Genomic DNA, 20685 nt, shown 5'->3' on the forward strand with positions numbered 1-20685 from the left:
ACTTTGACAAGTATGGTAACAAAAAGATGTCATTCTATTAATCAAGATAGTACACACTGAACTAATCCCTTTATTAAGATTACATGTTCTCAGACTGGCTAGTCTTCCAAAAAGCTTTTCTCACCTGTGATTCAGTTCCTTTTATATTACTTCCCTTAGCCTCACTGGGCGTGTCCCCATGAGCGGGAATGTGCATTATCCCAGGGACAAACAGCAGTGTCACATATTTGTGCCACAGCTAGTTGTCCCCAGGCATACCTCTACACGCATGTTCTAGAGAATGGCAAATTGACCCAGGTCAGGTAAGGGACGCTGGGGCCAGCACCTGGTCCTGAGGGCCTCCCAGGGCTGCAGCAGTGGTGATCTGGTTGCACAGGTTCATGGAGCCTGGCCAACAACCAGAATGTGACTCTGGCCAGCCAGGTTCCAGTTTCAGGTGGCACATGGTACAGCCACATGCGCCACCCTGCTATTTTTGGCACAGGCTTTTTTTGACACCAGGATCAAACCCACTACACTACGTTAATTTGCAGCACGGCAGATGCATGCATATGTGGTATGTGCTGTTTGCAGTGCCACAGATGGGTTTGTGGCACCACAAACTACACATGCTCACTCGTGGGGATGCACCCACGTATGCTAACTTGGACTAACTTATAGTTAACGCAGCTACAAGCCTACTAAGGTAACTATAATGCACATTAAAAGGATTCTATCTAGCTCAACACAAGGTTTTATATATCCTGTGTCACTTGTGGTATGCATGCTGCAGGTTGGCTACCCCCTGCACTAAGCCATAGATACATAAGCTTTCAGAAGCAGCAGTTTATGTTATCAAATGCTACACAGGGACTGCAACATGCAGAGCTCATGTTCCTGCAGTCCCTTCATATAATCCAATGAAGTAAGATGCTACTTATGAAAGTCTGTACATCCATAATTTAGTATATAAGGTGCAAATGTATCCTGCCTTCTGGCTGCCTTCAGACTAAAATAGCTAACTACTTCTTGTGAAAACAAAGTCAATCACATTTAATTAGAAAGTTTCACAATGAACCCATCAGTTTTTGGAGTTTATTGGAGAAGGAGAGTCTGGTTTCAATCTGTCTGAAGTTAATGTAGCTTCCAAGTGTATTTTCTTTTTCTGTTTTTCTTTGAAAGACTGCTCTCAACCATGACATGAACTTGTTCCAGACAGGACACTGACTAGTTTCGTTGATCTTTCTGAGATCTCTCTTTACACCAATGTCTTGTTTTACTGCTGTAGAGACCAAGTCGGGATGCCTGTTTTTGCAACCAAGGTCCAACCTGGCACTTACTGAGCAAAATTTTTATCCAATTTTTCCTGTTTTATGGCGTTATATATATATATATATATTTTTTTTTACTAAAAGAACCCCCCCCCCAACAAATTAAATTGAATTGGTTGTTTTAAAACGGATTTGATTAACATGCATCCCTAAGTACATCAGATCAGAATGTCAGCTGGCACAAATTGTGATCGCTCCACTGAAACTAATGAAACACTCTGTATGCCAGGACCTGCCCCCTCCTCTACATGCTTGGCCTCTCTCTGTTTTGCTAAGAAAAAATAAATGCCACGGCTTCAACACCATAGAGTTCTATAACAGAACGAACAACATTCTTAGCCATTTGTTTCTATCCATGCACTATTTGACTTCAGTTTATAAGTTCACTGAGGATGAGGTCCACTTGCATAGACACCATGACAAGTTTTATTTTGGGTCTTCAGAACAGGACTAATATGGGATTGAAGAGTTCCCTGCCCTGTGCCAGCATACCATACAGACTTTATTGGAAAACCCTCTTATAACAGTGCCAAACAACAGAAAGTAACTGTAAAATGTGAGGCAAAAAATTAACCTCACACATTTCAGTATCACAGAGTAATTGGGAGTGCAATCAAGACAGAATACAAATGAAAATTAGCAAGACAAAGTAAAGAGAAATTATCAGCATCTGGGTTATCAGCCAAATGACAGTTGTCTAAAAGTGTTATGACTACTGGGTTGTATGGTAATGGGTGTGGAAACTAATAGAGATTAAAGCTTAAAAACTAAAACTGGTCAAGCCTCTAATAGAGGTCTTATATTACCTAGATTAAAATAATAAACTAGAAGAACTCAATTGCCATTAACAGTGTTTGCACTGAGGAAGAATATCCTGAGATATGATCCACAAGATAAGCACAGTGAATGTTCTGCCCAGGAAGAATCTCTGGGTGTAGAGACAGGTTTTGCAGGAACTGCACACAACCACTTCCAGGCAGCGGGCCAGTGTAAGGCCTGTGCACTGTGTAAGCCCTCACAACAGGTCTTACATAGGACTTGAATGGTATATTGACCTCTGCTGAGTCCTAGGCAAGCAGGTGAATTTCACCCAACCAGCTGAAGCATTCTGTGCAAAGCTAAGGGTAATTGCCCAACGATACAAAGACTAGTAGTTTCAGCTATTGATGTGGATCAGATACTTGGGTTGATGAGGGGGGTAATATCAGAGTTTTAGAAACTTGACCCTAGCTTTTAAAAGGCATTTAGGCATCTTGTTCACAAGATCAATAGGAGTTAGGCACTAGATTTAAGGATCTCACAACCTAGATCACTTTTTCACAGGGATATATTTCTTCATGGGGTTCTCCTCCCATACTGGTAGAGCTGCCAGCTCTGAGGGGACTTCACTCTTTATAGGCCATCCCCAAGCCATGAAGAAAGGAGCCAGATTCTTGTTCACCTGCAGAGAAAACTTCTGAGCCCACATATTCATCTTGGAGGGGTTGTCCTTGGGGATGGTGAGGATCTTCTGGTAGTCGGAGAAAAGCGTGATGAAAGGTTCCCAGCCAAAGCCCTCCTGCAGCTGAGGACCAAGGAGAGGGAAATGTTAACAGCACAGTTGTCTTCCACAGCTAGAATATGAGAGACTGCTTCATCCCACCTCATGCAACATTTCAGAATGTAAATCAAGATTAAATCAACCTCCATCTTGAGGATATGAAGACCCTTCATTGAAGTACATTTAACCCTTGCAAGGACTTGTGGCCCTCACATTACAGACGTGAACTATTTTCAAACATTACTCATCACAAGAGGTACACATTTTAATTAAAACAAGTCACATACTGCTACTTGAGGCAGATCATAATCCTGTAAGGTCAACAAACTTTATGTTTTGCTTGCTGCGAACAAAAAAATCTCCCACTGGCATTACAGAATAATCCAGAGACTGTAGCTCCAACAGGATGAGCAATAAAGCCATCACTGCAACCCCAGCAGCCTACCTTCACCCTTCTATTGTCAGGAGAGGCTAGCTGTGTAAGCTACCTCCTAATTTGTGCAATAGAAAGTAATTTGTACTGAGGAAAGAGCAGGGTGTTGAGAAAGGACTGTGGTAAAGAGGTAGGAAGTTTCTGGGTGAAAAGAGAACAGGGGGCTTGGAAAAGGTTTGGCAGAGGAAAGACAGAGGAGGTGGGACATACATTGGCCTGGATTCAGATTTTAGGAGGTTTCATTTTAAAATAATTGTATGAGCAATGAATTCAAGAGAGAAGGGTGACTGGGCACAGGACAGAGAATTCAAATTAGTGGTCAAGATTAGATTGAGTTAGAGGGCTGGATGATAGTAGAATGGGATATGTCTGTGCATTGCTACAGCAAATCATCATCTCTCTTGTTTTACAGGACCATTTTGATTGTAAAAATTGTTCTACAGCCTCCACATTGTCATGAAATTCAGAGAAGGAGCCAGGAGAAATTCTTATATTTGCCAAAGAGCCAGTTGTGAAGGATCACCAAACCATGATAATCCTCTATTCAAATGAAAGCCTCCTAGGACCAACAAAGTAACCACACAAGAAAAAAGTCTATCTGGACTGGCCAGTAACTAAATAAGGGATCCCTGGGTGAGAGACTTAGATCACCTGGTGAATATGACATGGGCAAGGTGGACTATTACTTTATGACTTTTGAGAGACAGAGATCCAAAGCAGTAGACCAAGCTGTACAGGAGAAAGGGGAGGAGTTAGAGGACTCTGTCCTAAACCCAAAGGATGCTGGAGTGGTAAAGAACCCATCAGGTGCTTTACAGACCTATGATATAGCCAACTCCTGAGCACATATTTGCGTAGGCCAAAGACAGCAACCTGGGGGTATTTTATCTGCCAAAGGGATTAATAAATCCAGTGAGAACAGACCTAGTTTCATCTCTCTCAGAGTTACCTGCAAGTATGTCTCCAGTGCAGTCCACATGCTCCAGTCCTTCAGCTGAGCTCCTTTCTCCAGATACCCTTTTATCCTCTCCTTTCGACACCCTGGCTGGAGGGCTTCATGGGCCTTGTCTCTGGGGATACCCAGCACCTTCTCATGCACATAGACAGACCAGAGGTTGCAGGTGGCCTCCGTAGTGTGAGGGGGGAATTCCCAGCCTTCCCGCTGTTGATTGTGTCCTAGTTCATGGATGGGACCCCACAGGCCAGTTGTTCGCATATGTTCCACATTCACCATCTCCTTCACTGAATCCAGATGGCCCATAATGGGGTAGCCAGAATGCATCCAGCCTAGAAGGAAGACATAATGCCAACATCCAGTGTGAGCGATCACCCCAGCACCACAGACGCACTTACTCAGCATGTTTAGCACTATCCATGTTACTGTACATCACTTACATTCCTATTCCGTCCAAGGAATAGAGCCATCATTACCACGGCATTCAAGTATCTTTAATATACTTTCCCATGTGATACCACACAAAGCAAGGCAGGTGCTACTATGTCCATTTTACAAACTGGACCCAAAGAGCAGGAAAATTAAGGACAGGATCCCTTTTGAGTGCCTGAATGAATTTTCCAGCTATGTAAATAGCCTTTTTGGCACTTGCACAGAGTTTGCAAGTACCTTTCCACTGCAGACAAGTTAAGTGTGCACATCTATATAGAGCATGCCCAGTAGGCTAAACTAGTGGTGTCTGATCTTTTTGCCCTGGGCAGGGCCAGATTAACCCTTTAGTAGGCTTAAAAATACCACTTACGTGACTGAATATGGGCCAGTTAGGAGTATACAAGGAAAGCATCACATGAGATGCTTACTGTGCATTAATATAACACTGCGCAGTAATGTATCACAGCAAAAAACATTCTAATAGCCTACTGAGTAGTTGGAAAAAAGTTCTTAGCAAGCTTTTGGGCACAATTACCTGTCATCAGGTCTAGGGAGTCTCTTTTGGTCTGAGATTCCAAGGAATGAGAGAAGCTAAAAGTGTGGTAGGATATCAGTGAAAATGTAAATAGGTAGAGATAAGCAAGACAAAAGGTAAAGCAAGGGAGGGGATGAGGAAGATGGCAGGGTGAAAAAGGAAAAAAAAGGTCTGAGGGAGACAACAGTGATAAAATACAAGGTGGAAAAGAGGCTGTCTGTGAAAAAGGGAATAGATGGAAAGCAGGAAAGCAGGAATGAGAAAAGCTAAAATTGTGACAGGATGTCAGTGAAAATATAAAAGGGTAGAAATTAAAAAAAAAAAAAAAAGGTAAAGCAGGGAAGGGAGGGCGAAGAAAAACGGGACAAAAAAAGCCAAAGGGAAAACACTACAGTGGTAATAATAAAGTAAAAAAGAGGCTATAAATAAAAAGGAAATGGAATTTAATGACAGTTACTGGACAGCTGCCAGCAACTTTTCCCAAAAATTCAGCCCCTCCAGCCTTAAAACAGGAGACAAAATGCAAGTCCATCAGAAACCTTGAGGAATTTTGGGTCCAAAGAATGCAGTTCTGGGTAGCTGGCATTTATCCAAGATAACCAAAGATTCACAACAAACTACTTTGATTTAACCACAGGACAGGACCTCAGTTTTTGTGCACAGACCTTGTGCAGACCATCTGCATGATACCACCGATTCTCATCCACAAGGGTTTTTCTGCTCTGGAAACAGACTCCATAAAAATAACAGATCCATGTCTATCATCCAGTGGACAATGGATCAACTAAGATGACAAGTTAAAATACTACAAACTTACGCTGGGTCTTCAACACCAAGCTGAGTTTGTTCTCTCTTTCTACCACTACCGGCAACAAAAGTTTTGGAGGCCAAGTTCTGCCCACAGTTAATGCACCCCTTTGTCTTGAATAAACATGTGAAGGTGTAAATATAAGGGGCTGTAATTGAAAGTTAGTAAGCAAGCCTGTTACTGAGAAAGGGAAGGAACTGAATCTAGGTCATACTTGACAAGATGTTCTAATTCTGCAGGACAATCATGAGGAAGGGGGGGAAAAAGGAGTAAAATAAGTATTTGAACCACTAAAGTTAGGAAGCACTGGGCACTGCACAGTAGACTAATATACTGCACAGTAAAGCATCAGCATCTACACATGCACACCATTTACTGTGCAGTAAATTAGCCTACTGTGCAGTTAGCTACAGGTAGTAATGTGAAGTAATTATGTATAGATGCTGACCACAGTAACCCTTTATAGTATTAATTACACCTGTAGACATGCCCCCTGACTGAACATAGCTAAAGAAGCAGATCTACTAAGTAAGAAAGTGCCAATTTCCCAGAATAGAGCTGCATGTTAAAGCATCTTAATAGTTTATAAAGCCCTTCTTTAGAGTGCATCTATGCTTTAAGCACACAGAGGAACCAAATGAGCATGCAGTTCTATTAGGCTTGCATGTTTCTTTGACCCTTCTCATTCATCTAAAACTTTAGTCATCTAAAAATAGTCTTGGAAGGAACTGGAGTTGTTGTCTGAAACCCTTTCTGTCAGAACCCCTGATATGACCATATACTCACCAGCTGAAATCTGGACATCTGTTACAATCCTTTCTGGCCTTGGGAATTTTGCTGGTGCTGCTGCCAGTGTGGCTATTGCCCTCATGATCTGATCCCACAGGGTCAGCAGTGGCTCTGGGTTCTCTACATCATGGATGTTGTCAGCAGGCACAGTCAAGATCAGATTCTCAGTTGCTAGTTCTGCCCAGGGAGCAGGGTAGTGCCGGATGTTGGTCTGCCACTGGCGTTTACAGGTCTCTCCTGCATCACACAGAAAACAAATTAAACTACCCCAGTCTCTCAGCTAGATCTGGTTACACCACAACACTTAGGAAGCAGTACTCAGTAACACTGTCAAAAGAAGGCACCCCTCAGCCAACACTTCTATGCCAGCAAAACCCCTGGTGTGGATGTAGCAATACTGCCCAAAAAGGCCTTCATTCAGCTTAATTTGGTGGCTACTACCTGTCCCTTCCCACTGAATTCCAATACATCTCTCAGAAACTAGGAGGTGTCAAACTACACCACATTATTTTAATTTAAAGCGACACAGAGAAAAAAGTTCCATAGAACAAGAGAAGGCCAATGGAAAAACCAGGAAACTTATCAGAGTAGCTAATTATTTTACTTTTTACTAAAAAAATAAAATAATTAGCCACTTGAAATAGCCACATAAAGGCAGTAAAAGGAAAGCAGAATAAAGAAAAGAAAGCTGGGCAAAAAGATTATAACTGGTTGGACTATTTTCAGCAGATTGTTTTTTTGTCTTCAGAGAATGTCAGTCTATCAACATCTAAGTGTTTGGGAAAATGTGAATATTGAAGATCCTTTCACATGCCAACCTGAGTTCCAGTGCCAACTCTTCCTCCACTTACTATCCACCTGCAGTAGTCCACCATTTCACACATGGGGAACTGAAACAAGAGAGGCTCAAATCTCACCCTGAGTCACCCAGAGGTGTACAACAGCCTAAGAGCTTGGAAACCTGGGCTCCATTTCCTATATTAACGCCCAAACCACTGGATCAGCCTTCTCTCACATGCCCATCACAGTAACTTCTCTGGCGAGAGGCACCAAAGAAGAAATACTTACCAAGTCTGAAGAAAGGAGCTTTGATTGCGCCTTCTATAGCAATAGTCACCTTCCCCAGCTGGCTTCCGCCTGGTACCACAATGTAAATGAGGCCACCCCAGAGGCAGGAGACTGACTGGTTCTGGCAGTTGACCTGGCACTTACGTATCACCACTGGGGCCCGCATCAGCTCCTTTGCATTAGTGAGGTCATCAGAATGACACCCAATCTGCACCTGGGAAATGGAAAAGGAGGAAAAGCAAGGTAAAGAACATGAAGCAAACCCCTCATTCTCTGTCTTAGAGCCTATCATGTACAGAGCATGAAGAGGAGGGTCACTAGTTCCGATCAAACTCAGCCACGGAGTGACCAGCAGCAAATGCTGCCTGCTGCTTGCAGGGGAAACAAGCCCATAAGATTTAATAAGGTTCTAGATGGGCAACTCTTCTTTTCACAAAACACCACTCTACCCCATCCCTTGTATGAGCTGCCTCCCTCAATGGCAGCTTCGGCAGTGGCCAAGAACTGAGAGCACCGTTGTGACATATCGCTGCCCATAGAGGTGGGAGCACACTCGAAGAAGTGTGGCATGTGAGCAAGAGGCTTAGCCTGCTGATGTCTCTCACATACCAGTTTAAGGGAAAACAGCAGGATTCAGCCTCACCGTGAAAGCCAGGTCATGTAAAACAGAAGGCCGCATCTTGTTAATGCACAAGGTGCTGCCACAAACTCTGTGCCCAGTGGCTTTCCCCTCCACCTTGCATGCTTGCACTGATGCATTAAAACCCAGTGTGTCTACTTACAGTCATAGTCACAGCACTGAGTTGGATAGCAATAGACGAGCTAGCTTAGATACTAGCAGCAGTCTATTCATGGCAGCATGGAGCCTGGCACAGGCTAACATACCCAGCTGAGAATCTGGTTAGAAAGCCTGAGAAGAGCTCTGTGTTATTGTGGCAACAGTGTTAGCAGTATCACTGCTAGATCATTTAAAGCAAGACCAAATATGTCAGGGTAAGCTGAAGTCATTGAAGTGACTGTCTCTCTGGGTGTGTGTAGGTTCCAGTGTTCCAGGGAAACACAGAACTGAATTGGGCTCTTGAGAATGTACAGCCTCTTAGGCTGGGTCCACCTTCATTACATCTTTCTGAGCATATCTGCACATGAATATTAATGAGATGTGATAAACTCCAGCACAGTTCACGATAGAGCCTATTGCTCCAGGGTGCAGCATTTACACATGAGCCCTGGGACCACAACATGTTGAGCTAAGATAGTGTAGCCTTGGCTGGCAGGAGGCCCGGGGGAGTCAGACTGCCAGTCCTGGGACTTGCTCTTGCCTGGCTCAATGTGCTGTGGAGGGGCTGGCTGGGGCACCCTCATGCCCCAGCCAGCACTGGACTGGTCACTATCTACACGTGTATTGTGGTAGCATAAATAATTCTGTTGTAGAATAGTACTTGTGTTGGGCAGCACTATGCCATGGGAAAATTAATTAGTTTACCCTGGCCTAATAGCATGACTTGTGTAGACAGTGACGGTTTACTGCAGAGCTAATTAGGCAACTGCAGTAAGCACCTCATGTAGATGCATCCTTTGTGTAACAAAGAAAGAAGCTCAGCCTTCAGACAGCAGCAAATCCGATTACCCAAATAACACGGAGAAATGGAGCTACAAGTATACAGCCTGGGAAATATGAATAAATATCACTGTAGCAGCATTGCAGTAGCCATGGTGGTCTAGGGAATGCATGCGAATCAGGATGTGTTTAGCAATATCTTTTACTGGACCAAATTTGTAGTCAGGAAGGATGTTAGGCAAGCTTTTGGGTACAAAAATTCCCTTCCTCAAACATTTGGGGTGCAGACAGAAGTGCAGCTCTCAGCCGTAACTCAGAACTATTTTTGCAAAGTGTTCTGACTTACAACCTTACCCCAGACCAAACTGAAGTTCACTGCTGGTTCCAGGGGAAAAGGGAATCAAGCTGCTGCTGGGAGCCCTGCAGCTAGGTTCCCATAGCAATGGCCAGGCTCTCTGCCAGCATTCCCTGTTTTCAGAATGGGAGGGAAAAAAGAAAGTAGAGGGAGCTCATCCTAGGGGCTCCCCAGCTGGTGCTGAAGAGTGGGGTGGGTGAATTGGAGCCCCCCCACACACACCTGGGGGGGACTGCAATACACCCACTCCACCCTCCAGATTGAACTCTCTCCGCTCCCTTTCCCTCCTCCCATTCTGAAGAGAGAGACAGGCTGGGAGGTCCACAGACACAACTTACAAAAGATGCTACATTTTGCAACATCTTTATCTGATACCTCATGCAATGAGGGGTCAGATTTTCACCCAATTGGCCATTTTTAAGCTGTTTGTAACCATGCACTTGTGCTTGGTCACAGCCATAAACTGCTTTTGCTGGCCAGATCAGGCAAAAATTGTCACTTCTGTCTGCTCCCTTGTGTGGTATCTGAAAACTGGTCTAATCTCTCTCCCAACTAAATTAAAATCAATGTAATGAATTAGTCACAAGGTGGCAGCAGAGGACAAGGAATGGGAAAGGATAGTGCAATCGTAAAGAATGGTTCTGAGCACAGTTATAACTCATGTCACTGATACCAAAAGCTCATTAATGTATCAATGCATTAAGTCCACAGAAGTCACCTGCAGACCAGCACTGGTTGCCGTACAAGGAAGGGTTATCATCGCTGTGCTCCCGTCAGGTAGGTAAAGACCAGTACTTCTCCATGCTGTCCCACCTACAAAGGAATCAGAAGACAGGCCTACACATGAGAACTGATTTAGCCTCTGTAACTCCTCCCCATCCTTGTGTTCTGCCCAACCTAACGTATTCCTGAGTTTTCAGGGCAAAGAAAAAGCCGGTCGCTTTCCCTTTTCTCAGTCCTCTCAGTCCATGTTTTACCAAACCTGACCAAAACGTGATAGTTCCACATCCTGTGGATGAGCAGCAACCAGCGGTCTGATGTCACACAACACTGCACATGGGCTAATTGGCTCAGGAGAGGACTAACTGGCACAATCATTCAGTGTTAATCAGTTTGCCCAACACATCAAGCAAACAGGACTATACTTCTTTTGGTTCAGGAGTCAGCTTCCACAGAACAGCACAACATATTTGAAGATGTCACTGCCTGGCAAAGTTTGCACTGGAGACATGCTCTAAATGCTCACCAAGGTAAATAAAGATTCCAAAATCTGCCTGAAAAATCCAGGAAATCAAGATCAAAGCACCTGGAAAGATCCATCATGTTAATCAGAGTATTCACTCAGATAAAAGAGTGAATTTGGCACTGGAGTACAGTCTCAGCAGGGGGATACTTAAACATAAATGCACACACATATACACACGAGCACACCTACACAGCATATCATAGTTTCCCATTGCATTTTTATGTATTTCTATATGGGGAAGAGGACAGAATAGCTCACCTGCATTTGTGCCATCAATTTCCACAGTGATACGAGAGATGGAAGGTGGCACGCAGATCCTATCACCAGGTTTCTGTACCAGAGCGGCACAGTCTGTTATGTTTTGGGACAGCTCTGTTGCCAGGCTTAGCAGGACGGCCTCCTTGGAGTTGCTCTTCACCGGGCACTGCTTGCTGACCCGTGGGATCCCAGTTCTATGCAGCAACTTGATCAGGATGCGGTGGAGTGAGTTGTAGGCAGGGCAGTCTTCAGCTGGAATGCGCAGGAAGGCAGAGCAGTCCTGCCCCAGCCTCGGCAGCCAGCTGGTCAAGGGAGGCTGGAAAGGCTCTTCCTTGTCCATGTGACTCTGGAAGAGGGAGAGTGCATGGCGGAAGTGGTAGTGCTCCATGGGGAGCTGAGCTGGGTACTTATTTGCCTTGATGTTCATGCCCAGGATGCTGATACCAAAGTGGTTGAGGATTTTGTTGCCAGGATATTCAGCGACAGCAGCTCGGTCTTGATGCTGGGAGGCCCAATACCAGGCCTGGCCCCCAATCAGCAAGCCTCCTCCTTCTGCCACAAATGTGTGGATCTTGTCAGCCTCTTGGTCGCTGTATGCAGAGCAGCAGTAGACACTCATGTCATTCCTCAGCTCTGACACCTGGAACTTCAGCCCCTCCTGAGAGAGAATGGGGCACAGCCCCTTCAAGCTGGCAACAACTCCAATCACCCCTTTCCGCCCAGCATCCAACCAGTTCACAGCATTGAGCAGGAACCTGGCCAGTTTTGGGGCACATAGCTGTCCCTCATGGGATGCCACTACCACGCGGCCCTGGCCATAGCGTGCTGCGGCAAAGAAGCAGCATAGTGAGCCATCCAGGCCAAGTGGGAAGGCCAGAACACCATGCACCAGCAAATGGGAGGGTATCCCGCCTGTCACGATATCCAACTCTGTCACACCATGCATGAGAAGCTCCACATCATGAAAGAGATTGGCTCCATGTCTGCAAAAAATCAAGGGACACCTCTCCAATGTCTAATCAACCCATCTTGCCATCCATGCCAGCTCCTGCTGCCAACTCTCATTATTCTGTAGTGATTACCACAACGGCTGAAGTTTATCTTAAAGCCTCAGCTCCTGGAGTCAAGGGATTGTGTGAGATTCACAGCTTTCATTTTAAATAAACATGAGTTTCTAGCCCTCATGCTTGTGAAGAAAAGCTTAAATTTGTCACCTGAGTATACCATGAAGGTTCAAAACACAGAAGACAAAGAACCCTAAATTTATTGTCTTTACAAAGTCTCATCATTGTTGTGCCCAGCTCATGATTTCTGCAGGCCTGACTCATGATTTCTGGACACAGACGAGGCCAAACTTACGACAGAACTAACCTAACTAATTCATCCCAAAAATTCATCATCTAGCCAAGGTAAAACATTTTCCTGTGCTCTTTCTTTTGCTATCAGTCACTGACACACACTGAGTTAAGCTTTTCATCTCTGAAAAGAAATGACCTCTGCTTCCCAGCAGTCTCATTTCTCTTTACTCAAGACTCCACTTCTTATCCTCTGTTATCTCCATGTGTGTCTCACATGTCACTGTAGTCAAAAGTCATTGGTTTAGTGTTTTGTTTCAATTTCTTCTTTCCCCTCCCAGCCTCACCCCCGCCCCCACTTGGCTGTTTCATTTTCCCTGTGTCAGTTGTGAAGAATTTGTTTTTATTGGTAATTTTCCTCCTAAGCAAAAATGCAGCTACTTGAGAATAAATGAAGCAATCCCATGTGTCCACAGGGCAAGAATTAAAAAACTCAACATTCCTCCTAATACCTTTTTCCCAGTTTCTTCTTCAAATGAGACCTATCACTGGGGCAAATCAGTATCTTAAAGCTTAGTTTTATCCTCTGTGAATTAAATTCTCTATTATGTGGGGGATCAGCTCAAATAAAATGTACCATGGAAGCCTGATTAAGCTACACAAATACGGTGAAAGTCACCCTAAACAGTAATTCAAGGTGCAATTATCTCTGTAGAACTTCTCCCCAGTGAAAGTCTTGCATTGCTTTGCTGCCGATATGCTTCAGGCAACAACACAATTAGTCATTAGCAACTTTAAATTAATTTAGTATGAAGCTGTATCCTTAGCACCTCTAAATCCAATGGTAAAAATTCTCTCTAAGTGCAGGAAAACAAATCCAGAATCCAGATAGCAACACTCCTAATTGTTCTTCCAAAAGAGAGAGAAAAAAAAGAGTTTCCTAAAAGTGCTAACAGGAAGAGGGAGAGGGTGGGAGTGAGAGGAATAAAATCTGTGTGGAAAATGTTATTACAACTGCCATGCAATATAATGGCCAGATAATGGGAGCAAAACAGTATTGTAGTCATTAAAGACCCTGATATGCTTTGTATACATCAAAAGCAAACCATGTCTGGCTCAGAGGAGGAGGAAGAGAATGAATATATGCTAGCCAGATTGTGGGGCCAGCTGGGCATTTGCCTCATCTCCAGCCAAAGTTTTACATCTGTTTTTCTTGTTTTCTGTTTTTCCTGACCCCAAATGACCATGCTGGCAGCTGGGACTAATTGGTATGTGTAAGTAGCTTGCACTCATTCTGTGCGAGGAACCAAGAGGGCAGGTGGCATACAGATCTTCCTCAGTCCTGGAGACTAATTTCTGAAAGTTCCCAGAAAGCAGGTTAAACTGGTTTTCTGGCTGTCAGACCTAATCTAGCGCGGGGTGTTACCTTGGGCGTTCCACCACATATCCACTTATAAAAATCCCCAATTTCCTCAAATACAGAAGGGGTAGGGGGGGAACAAGGTACCTCTCCCTTCCCAAAGTTGTTGCATGGTCCACAGAGTTAATTTTGCTTCTCTACAAAAGATGACTGCATTTCATTCACGATCACAAAGGGCCTGGTCCACCTTCTGTGGAGACTGTGGGAGACCAACGTTTGGCTTTACTGGAGGAAGACTACAACACAAGTCTATCTGAGGATCTCTCAAAATATGGAGCATCTTATGTTTGGGTAATGTAGTCATAATTAAACACTATTTCAATCTTAATTTCTGTTTTCTAAATCAAAAGAATTAGTTGCATTAAAAAAACACAAAACAAAACCAGCTATGATTTACATATAATTTCTACTGAACTCCAGGACTTTCTCCCCAGCCTTGATTAAGCACCAGGGGAAGCAGCTAGCCAGATGAAGGCATTATATTATCCCTGCTCAGGATCTACAGCACTTGGAGAACAGGGACAGAAAGTAAAATCCTGACAAGCCACAGGGATCAAGCTCAAGAGGGATCCAGGGGCTGGATACAAGCAGCTTGGGAGCCCCTAGCTCAAGTACTGCTAGCAACGTAGTCTCAGCAAAGAACATGGCTCAGGCTGCAAAACCCACCTGAGGAGGTGGACAAATACTCATATATTTAGCCCATGCAGAGTTTCACACTGCCATGAGTGGCCTCATAGCAGCACCTGTTTAATACAGGTTCAGGTATGTCAACACAAACTGTAGCCATTGCAGCTCAGCTATCATTCATGCCCCCTACCCTGCCCTTTTCAGCAGGCAGTAGTCTCATTTGGTCCTAACAGCATCTGTTCAGTGGCCTGCAGATGTGAAACCCTACAATGTCCATGAATCCCAAGGTCCCTCTAATACTACTACTTAGTGTGCAACCATCTTTTCAGGTGCCAGAATCTATGCCAGTGACAAATTAACTAGGGCAGTCTCAGTGCTGGTTTTTGTCTTGAAGATTATGGTTAAAGAGACACCCTTTTTTTTGGTATAAGAATGTGCATCCACTGCTGAGTTTCAGAAAATGGGCTATTTCCCCTGATACCCTCTGTGAATGTTCTGGGCAGTGGTGACGCACAGGGGGTGCACACCTCCCCCATCAGCAAGATGGGCCACAGGGGGCAGACAGACACGCATGCACGCATGCACACACCATCAGCAAGACTGGCCACGGGGGATCCCCCCCACCCATATGGTCACTTACTGGTCACTGAGGGGGCATGTAAGGCGGCACCAGTCGCCCATGGTTCTGGGAAAGACTGTCCATAATAAGAAAGATGAGTTCAGATACTCACGTGACAGTGAGAGGGATTTTTGGTATTTTCTTCGAGACTTTGAAGACACCTGTCTCCACAGCATTTCCTGTGAAGTACACACCAGCCACACTGGTCACCCGGTTCCCAGGGAAATCAAACAGCACCTTGTCCACACCGTGTTGATAAGACCAATGCCAGGCCTGGCCTCCGATGAGTAGACCCCCACCTCCCTTCACAAACTGGACCAAAGCCTTTGCCTGGGTGTCATCATAGGCATCTATACAGTACACCCCGATGGAGGCAATGAGTCCCACTCCAGGCTGTACTTTGGTGCCAGCCCTCAGCAGCAGCTCAGAGAGGGAATCTAAACTCCTATGAACACCAACTAGCGCTCCTGGGGTGGGCCTGAGCCAGTCCACAGCATTTTGAAGGAACTGGGAGAACCTGGGTTTCTTCAAAATCTCTTCATGGGAAACAACCACTATCCGGCCCTTCCCAAACTGTGAAACAGCAATCAGAACCTGCTTCTGGGGGCTCACCAGCACTGGGAAGGCAGCCTCTCCTGTAAGCAGCAGCTCACATGGAACAAAATCTCCAGTGAAATCCCACTGCCCAATACCACCCACCAGGCGCTCATAAATGGCTGAGGGTTTCATCTTCAGTCTTCTTTTATCTGAGAAAGAGAAAGAAAACCAATATTACAGCTCCAAATGCTTTATTCGAGCTCTGTAGTCAACTCTGAAGAACTATTGTGATACTGCAGCATTGCCTCTTTATGGTCTCAGTGACTCCAGAGCAAACATGCAATATTTGCAGAACAACATTTTTCAACCTCCCAACCCTACAGATTCACTCCATTTTCTCTTTGTCTTCTCCTTTTGTGCTCCTGTGCTTCTCCTGTCAGCATCCCCGTCACTGGGAGCTGACAAGGGACTCTGTGGACTCTGTTGGTGGGGTGAGGGAACTTTTTGTTTACTTGGGTATTTTTTTTTAGTGTTGTATTTAGCAGTTAAATAGAAAGCAGTGACAAAACAATGCAATTACTTTTCACCAGACCAAAATATTTAGACAAGAAAACCATAACTGATTCCACTACATACAGTGAAAAAAGACACAGTAAAAAACTATATGTACATGTGTGTATATGTATATGCATTTGTGTGTGTATACACACACACACACACACACACATATATATGTAAGTATGTATATGTGTATGTATACAGATACGGAAATGTATATAAAACCCCAGCAACAATAAACATTTCCCATTCTGTTCTTCATTGGGAAGAAATGCCAATGAGTGTGGACAAATACATTCAGCTTAAGGAATGGGAGGGGAGGGGTAGGAAGAACTTTTGTGTAGCCACTCTGATCCATGGTAGTGGACTCTATCTCTTAGTAATTTAGCAGTTTTTCATTTAGAATCAGACTACCCTCATATGCCTTTCATAAAATGGTTACTGCAGATCAATTAGCACATTAGCTCTTTTCCTTTTCTATGGGCCATTCCCCACTCCAGAGAAAAACAGCTCCACTACCTTTTAACATTGGGTATAATTTCCCTGTATGTACTCTGAGACTCCATATCATTCACTAACAACTTCAGTATTGCAATTGGCTTTATATGGACAGTGACCAGGTACTACAGCTATGGGCAACTCTATTAAAACCTCAGACAGATGCAACTTCAGTTCCAGGAGTGTGATTGGCACCTCTGAAAATATCTGGACCATTGATAAGGTGCTCTAGAGAAAGGAACTGTAATCTAACAAGATTTAGGAGACTCTAGATTTAGAAGGCAAAATTCAAGAGGTTCTGTTCCCAGCTCTGGTCTGCTAAACAGTCTTGGGAAAGTTGTTTCCCTTCTTTGCATCTCAGTTTCTCCACCTGTTAAGAGGAGGAGAATGGTCTTGACTTCCTTCATGAAGTGCTTCCAGATAGATGGTGCATTTCATCCATCTTTGGGCACCCCAACTTGAAAATGTGTGGTTTAAACTTTCATTAAAACTATCCTCAGCACTGAGCTAGCCCTCCTTCTCACCACAATGTAAACAGGAATATATTAGGGGCCAGGCATCAGAGCTGGTGCCACATAGCCTGATTCAAGGGCCCCAAGCTGACTAAGAGAAGGGCAAAAGGGTATCTACAGCAGGAAGAGACAAGACTGCCACAGGGACAGGGTTGGTGCTGTTACAAGCAAACACTGGAGCTGCATCCTGTTGGTATTTCACTCTCAGCCAAAGCATTAGTTTCACATTTGGCTGCCTCAAGGCAAGTTCATGACCTGCTAACAGAGGAGAACTACCTAGAGTGGAATCACTCTGTAGGAGCAGGATCCTTGATCTGGGTTCATCGCTAGCCCACAAGACCTCCAAAAATGGTGTCCCAGACAAGAGTCACAGTGCTACTAAACCCATACCCAAGCATCCCTGAGTTTTTGGAGGCATTTTGAACATAAAGAAAGGTATTTTAGCATTTGTGAAAGGTATTGATTAACCCTTGGGAAGCTGTACACTGTCTGGAGAGCTTTCTGGTCTTGTTCTAAGCACAGTCTCTGCTACTCTGGATTTGAACAAGCCTTGTATTGAAAGACTCCAGGGTTTAAAACTGCATTTGCCAAAGATCAGTGAAACAGATCTGGGAAGTGCAGTGAAGCTCCAGCTGTGTGGTTTGTCCAAGACCAACAAGCCATGCAGTGAGGTAGTAACAGAACTAAAGAGGGAATTAAGTCATTCTTCTTCTCTGGGCCTGATTCTCCATTTCCTCACACCAGTTCCATGTGGAGGTAACTTCACTGACAGATTTACAAGAGTGTAAGAAAGAAGAGAATCAAGACACCTGCCATCTAGCCTAGTCACATTATGCCACTCCTCCCACCAGGAGGCTTAAGCTAACCATAGCAAAACTTGGCTTCAAAACCTTAGCTCTACTTTTATTCCTGTTTTAAAGGTACAAAACCTGACATCACAGGTCCCAACATCAAAGCAGTCTGTGCACTCAGATACTTATCACAGCAATAATGTGACTTTGTTGAGAACTCTGTAAATCATCATCTTCCCCCATCAACCCAAAGCTTAAAAATTTCCTCACTTCCCTGCATTGAGTTCCCATCCTCCTCTCCACCTTCAGCTTCTTTCCCTCCACAAAGCAGGAACTTCAGTCTTCATGATCTCACAGTAAATTTGATGCCTTTTCCCACCAGCATTAGAATTATTAGTTATTTTAATGGGGCCTAAAGGTGACCCAAGTGCCTCACAGAAAACATGGAAAGGCTCTCTCCCCACTTTAAAGAGCTTGCAAGTGACCGGTGTGAGAGGCCCGCAGCTGGAGGAAGGATATTTACCAACGAAGGGTCAGGGTAACAGCAAGTATTATTACTGTAATGGACCACAAGTTCACCCAAGTTAGCTCTGCCTGTGGAATAAGAGAGTCCCAATACATGAAAAATATCTGTTTGCCTGGCCATGGGGTAGGACACACACTCTAATTGTACCAGTGATGTTTTCCTTCTCCTCATTTCAGTCAAAGATGTAGAAATTGGAAATAGATATAGTTCGCTATTAAATCCTGCCTACTTCAGGCTGTCTGCCAACTCCTCAGCCAGTGACAGATTGTGCCTTGCCATGTTTTGTGCAGTCCAATACCACCACACCCTCGGGGTGACTAATAAGTCTTTGTGAGGAAAGAGAAGAGCCCCAAAGAAGTAAAATGGCCTCACCTGAATTGCAAGAACTCCGCAGGGCTCCTTCTTCACCTGGTGTTTCAGGAGGGGACGACGGAGTCAGCCAGAACTCCAGGGTAAAAGGAATCGCGAGGCAGGCAAAAGGAGGACACCAGAAACCAGAAGTGGCTGACTCAGGCAGAGAGACGGCAGGGATAGCCGAAGGCACAGAGAAGGCAACGGAGACCGGGTTTAAGAGAAGCAGCTCTGTGGAGGGAGCTGCCAGGGGAGAGAGTCCTGAAAAAAAAACACAGGGAACGAAACTGCAACTGCGGGGAACAGTTAGATAGTACCATAAAGACACTAATAGCAGGACTCAAGTAAAAGGGTACCATAAAGTTGGGAATATAAGGGCAGAAGTGCCAGTTTGCTTTCATTCTCCTGTTTGCTAGAGTGCGAGGGAAGTCATCCCAGATGGATAGTGCATTTGCAACTATCGGGACAACAGGGCAGTAAAAGAACTGGCTAGAATTAATGGCAGATCTGTGCCAGGCTCCAAGCCGAGTGAAGGACAACTGGGCCCATCCGGGTTGTTGATTGGCCAGACCTAGAGACCCACAAAGCACTTCTACTGCTCAGAGGCAAATTGCTGAGATGACTGAATTAGCACCCGGTGGAACGGGCAAGGCCATAGGGGTTGGTGGAGCCCTCACTACACTAAGACAGATTTCAAGAGCGAAAGCGTCAAAACCCACACACCCCGGCATTCTATTTTCTCCCGTGACAACGAGTCGTGGCAAGAGAGATCGCAGACATGTGGGAGAGTCCACCAAGACATCGTGGTGGACTTTGGCCTGCTAGGCAAGGTGCTAAAACTGTCTTTGGTACAGAAGACAGAGTATGAAAGGAAAAAAAAAGAGCGAAAAACTGCTCAGACAAGGCGATGAGCACCAGAGATTGACAAAAACATAGAATAATAGAGACAAGCCTCTACCCCAGATAGGGGCAAGTTGGGGTGAAAGCCTGCCATTGGACAGTCTTGATGTTTTAATAGTTTTCCTCCCTCCTGAATGTTCACACTCCTCATATACCAATACATGGTCAAGAAAGAACCACAATCCTTTCTAACCTACCTGGCTCCCAGGAAAGGAAATCACTCACTCACATAGGGAAGTTTCTTGCTTCCTGCAATCCAAAAAACAGAAAGATTTACACTCTTAATCCGTCACAGTCAGAGAGCTCTTGACTAGCAAATAAAGAGGACCAAAGGGAAAGCAGTGAACAAACAGGGAGGAGTCAAATAAGGGATCTCATAATCGCTCCCTCTTTGTGGTTTGTAATTCCAGGCGCAGTGTGCCAGTCTGGGAATGCCCCATTTGGAAACCTAAATTCCACACAAAATGGAAGAGGCTTTTCCACAAGTTTTCATTGGTTTCTTACTCTTAGCAGCTGAGCTTCTGAAGGAACTGCAGTGCTGCATGTAGATCCCTGGTAAGGCTAGAAGACCTAACTAGGATTTAGCCTGGGGCTGGGAGACTATCCTAGCTGACAGGCGAGGGTAAGTTTTCCTTCTTAAAGGAGCAGAGGGCTGCTTCCCCTTTTGGTACTTATGTTATAGCCTGGGGAGTTATTGTTTATGTTGAAGTTACATGGATGGTTTGGGTTGGGACAGTATACAGAGGTCCTATTAGTGCCCAAGG

The 20685-nt window shown here is 44.6% G+C and overlaps 1 protein-coding gene across 1 annotated transcript; it reads right to left on the reverse strand.

The window, feature by feature from the left end:
* Positions 1-1718: 1718 nt before the first annotated feature.
* On the reverse strand, positions 1719-20235 carry LOC109316254 (TRPM8 channel-associated factor 2-like). Its single transcript, XM_019544171.1, has 8 exons — positions 20119-20235; positions 15361-15994; positions 11288-12270; positions 10502-10596; positions 7871-8084; positions 6800-7039; positions 4233-4570; positions 1719-2874 (listed from the first exon to the last, which is right to left on the reverse strand). Exons 2-8 carry the CDS (start codon positions 15975-15977, stop codon positions 2620-2622), a joined length of 2742 nt encoding a protein of 913 aa, XP_019399716.1. The 5' UTR covers positions 15978-15994; positions 20119-20235; the 3' UTR covers positions 1719-2619.
* Positions 20236-20685: the final 450 nt, after the last annotated feature.

Source organism: Crocodylus porosus, unplaced genomic scaffold (assembly GCF_001723895.1).
Source record: "Crocodylus porosus isolate Cpor-Errol unplaced genomic scaffold, CroPor_comp1, whole genome shotgun sequence".
In the NCBI taxonomy this organism is placed as follows: Eukaryota; Metazoa; Chordata; order Crocodylia; family Crocodylidae; genus Crocodylus; species Crocodylus porosus.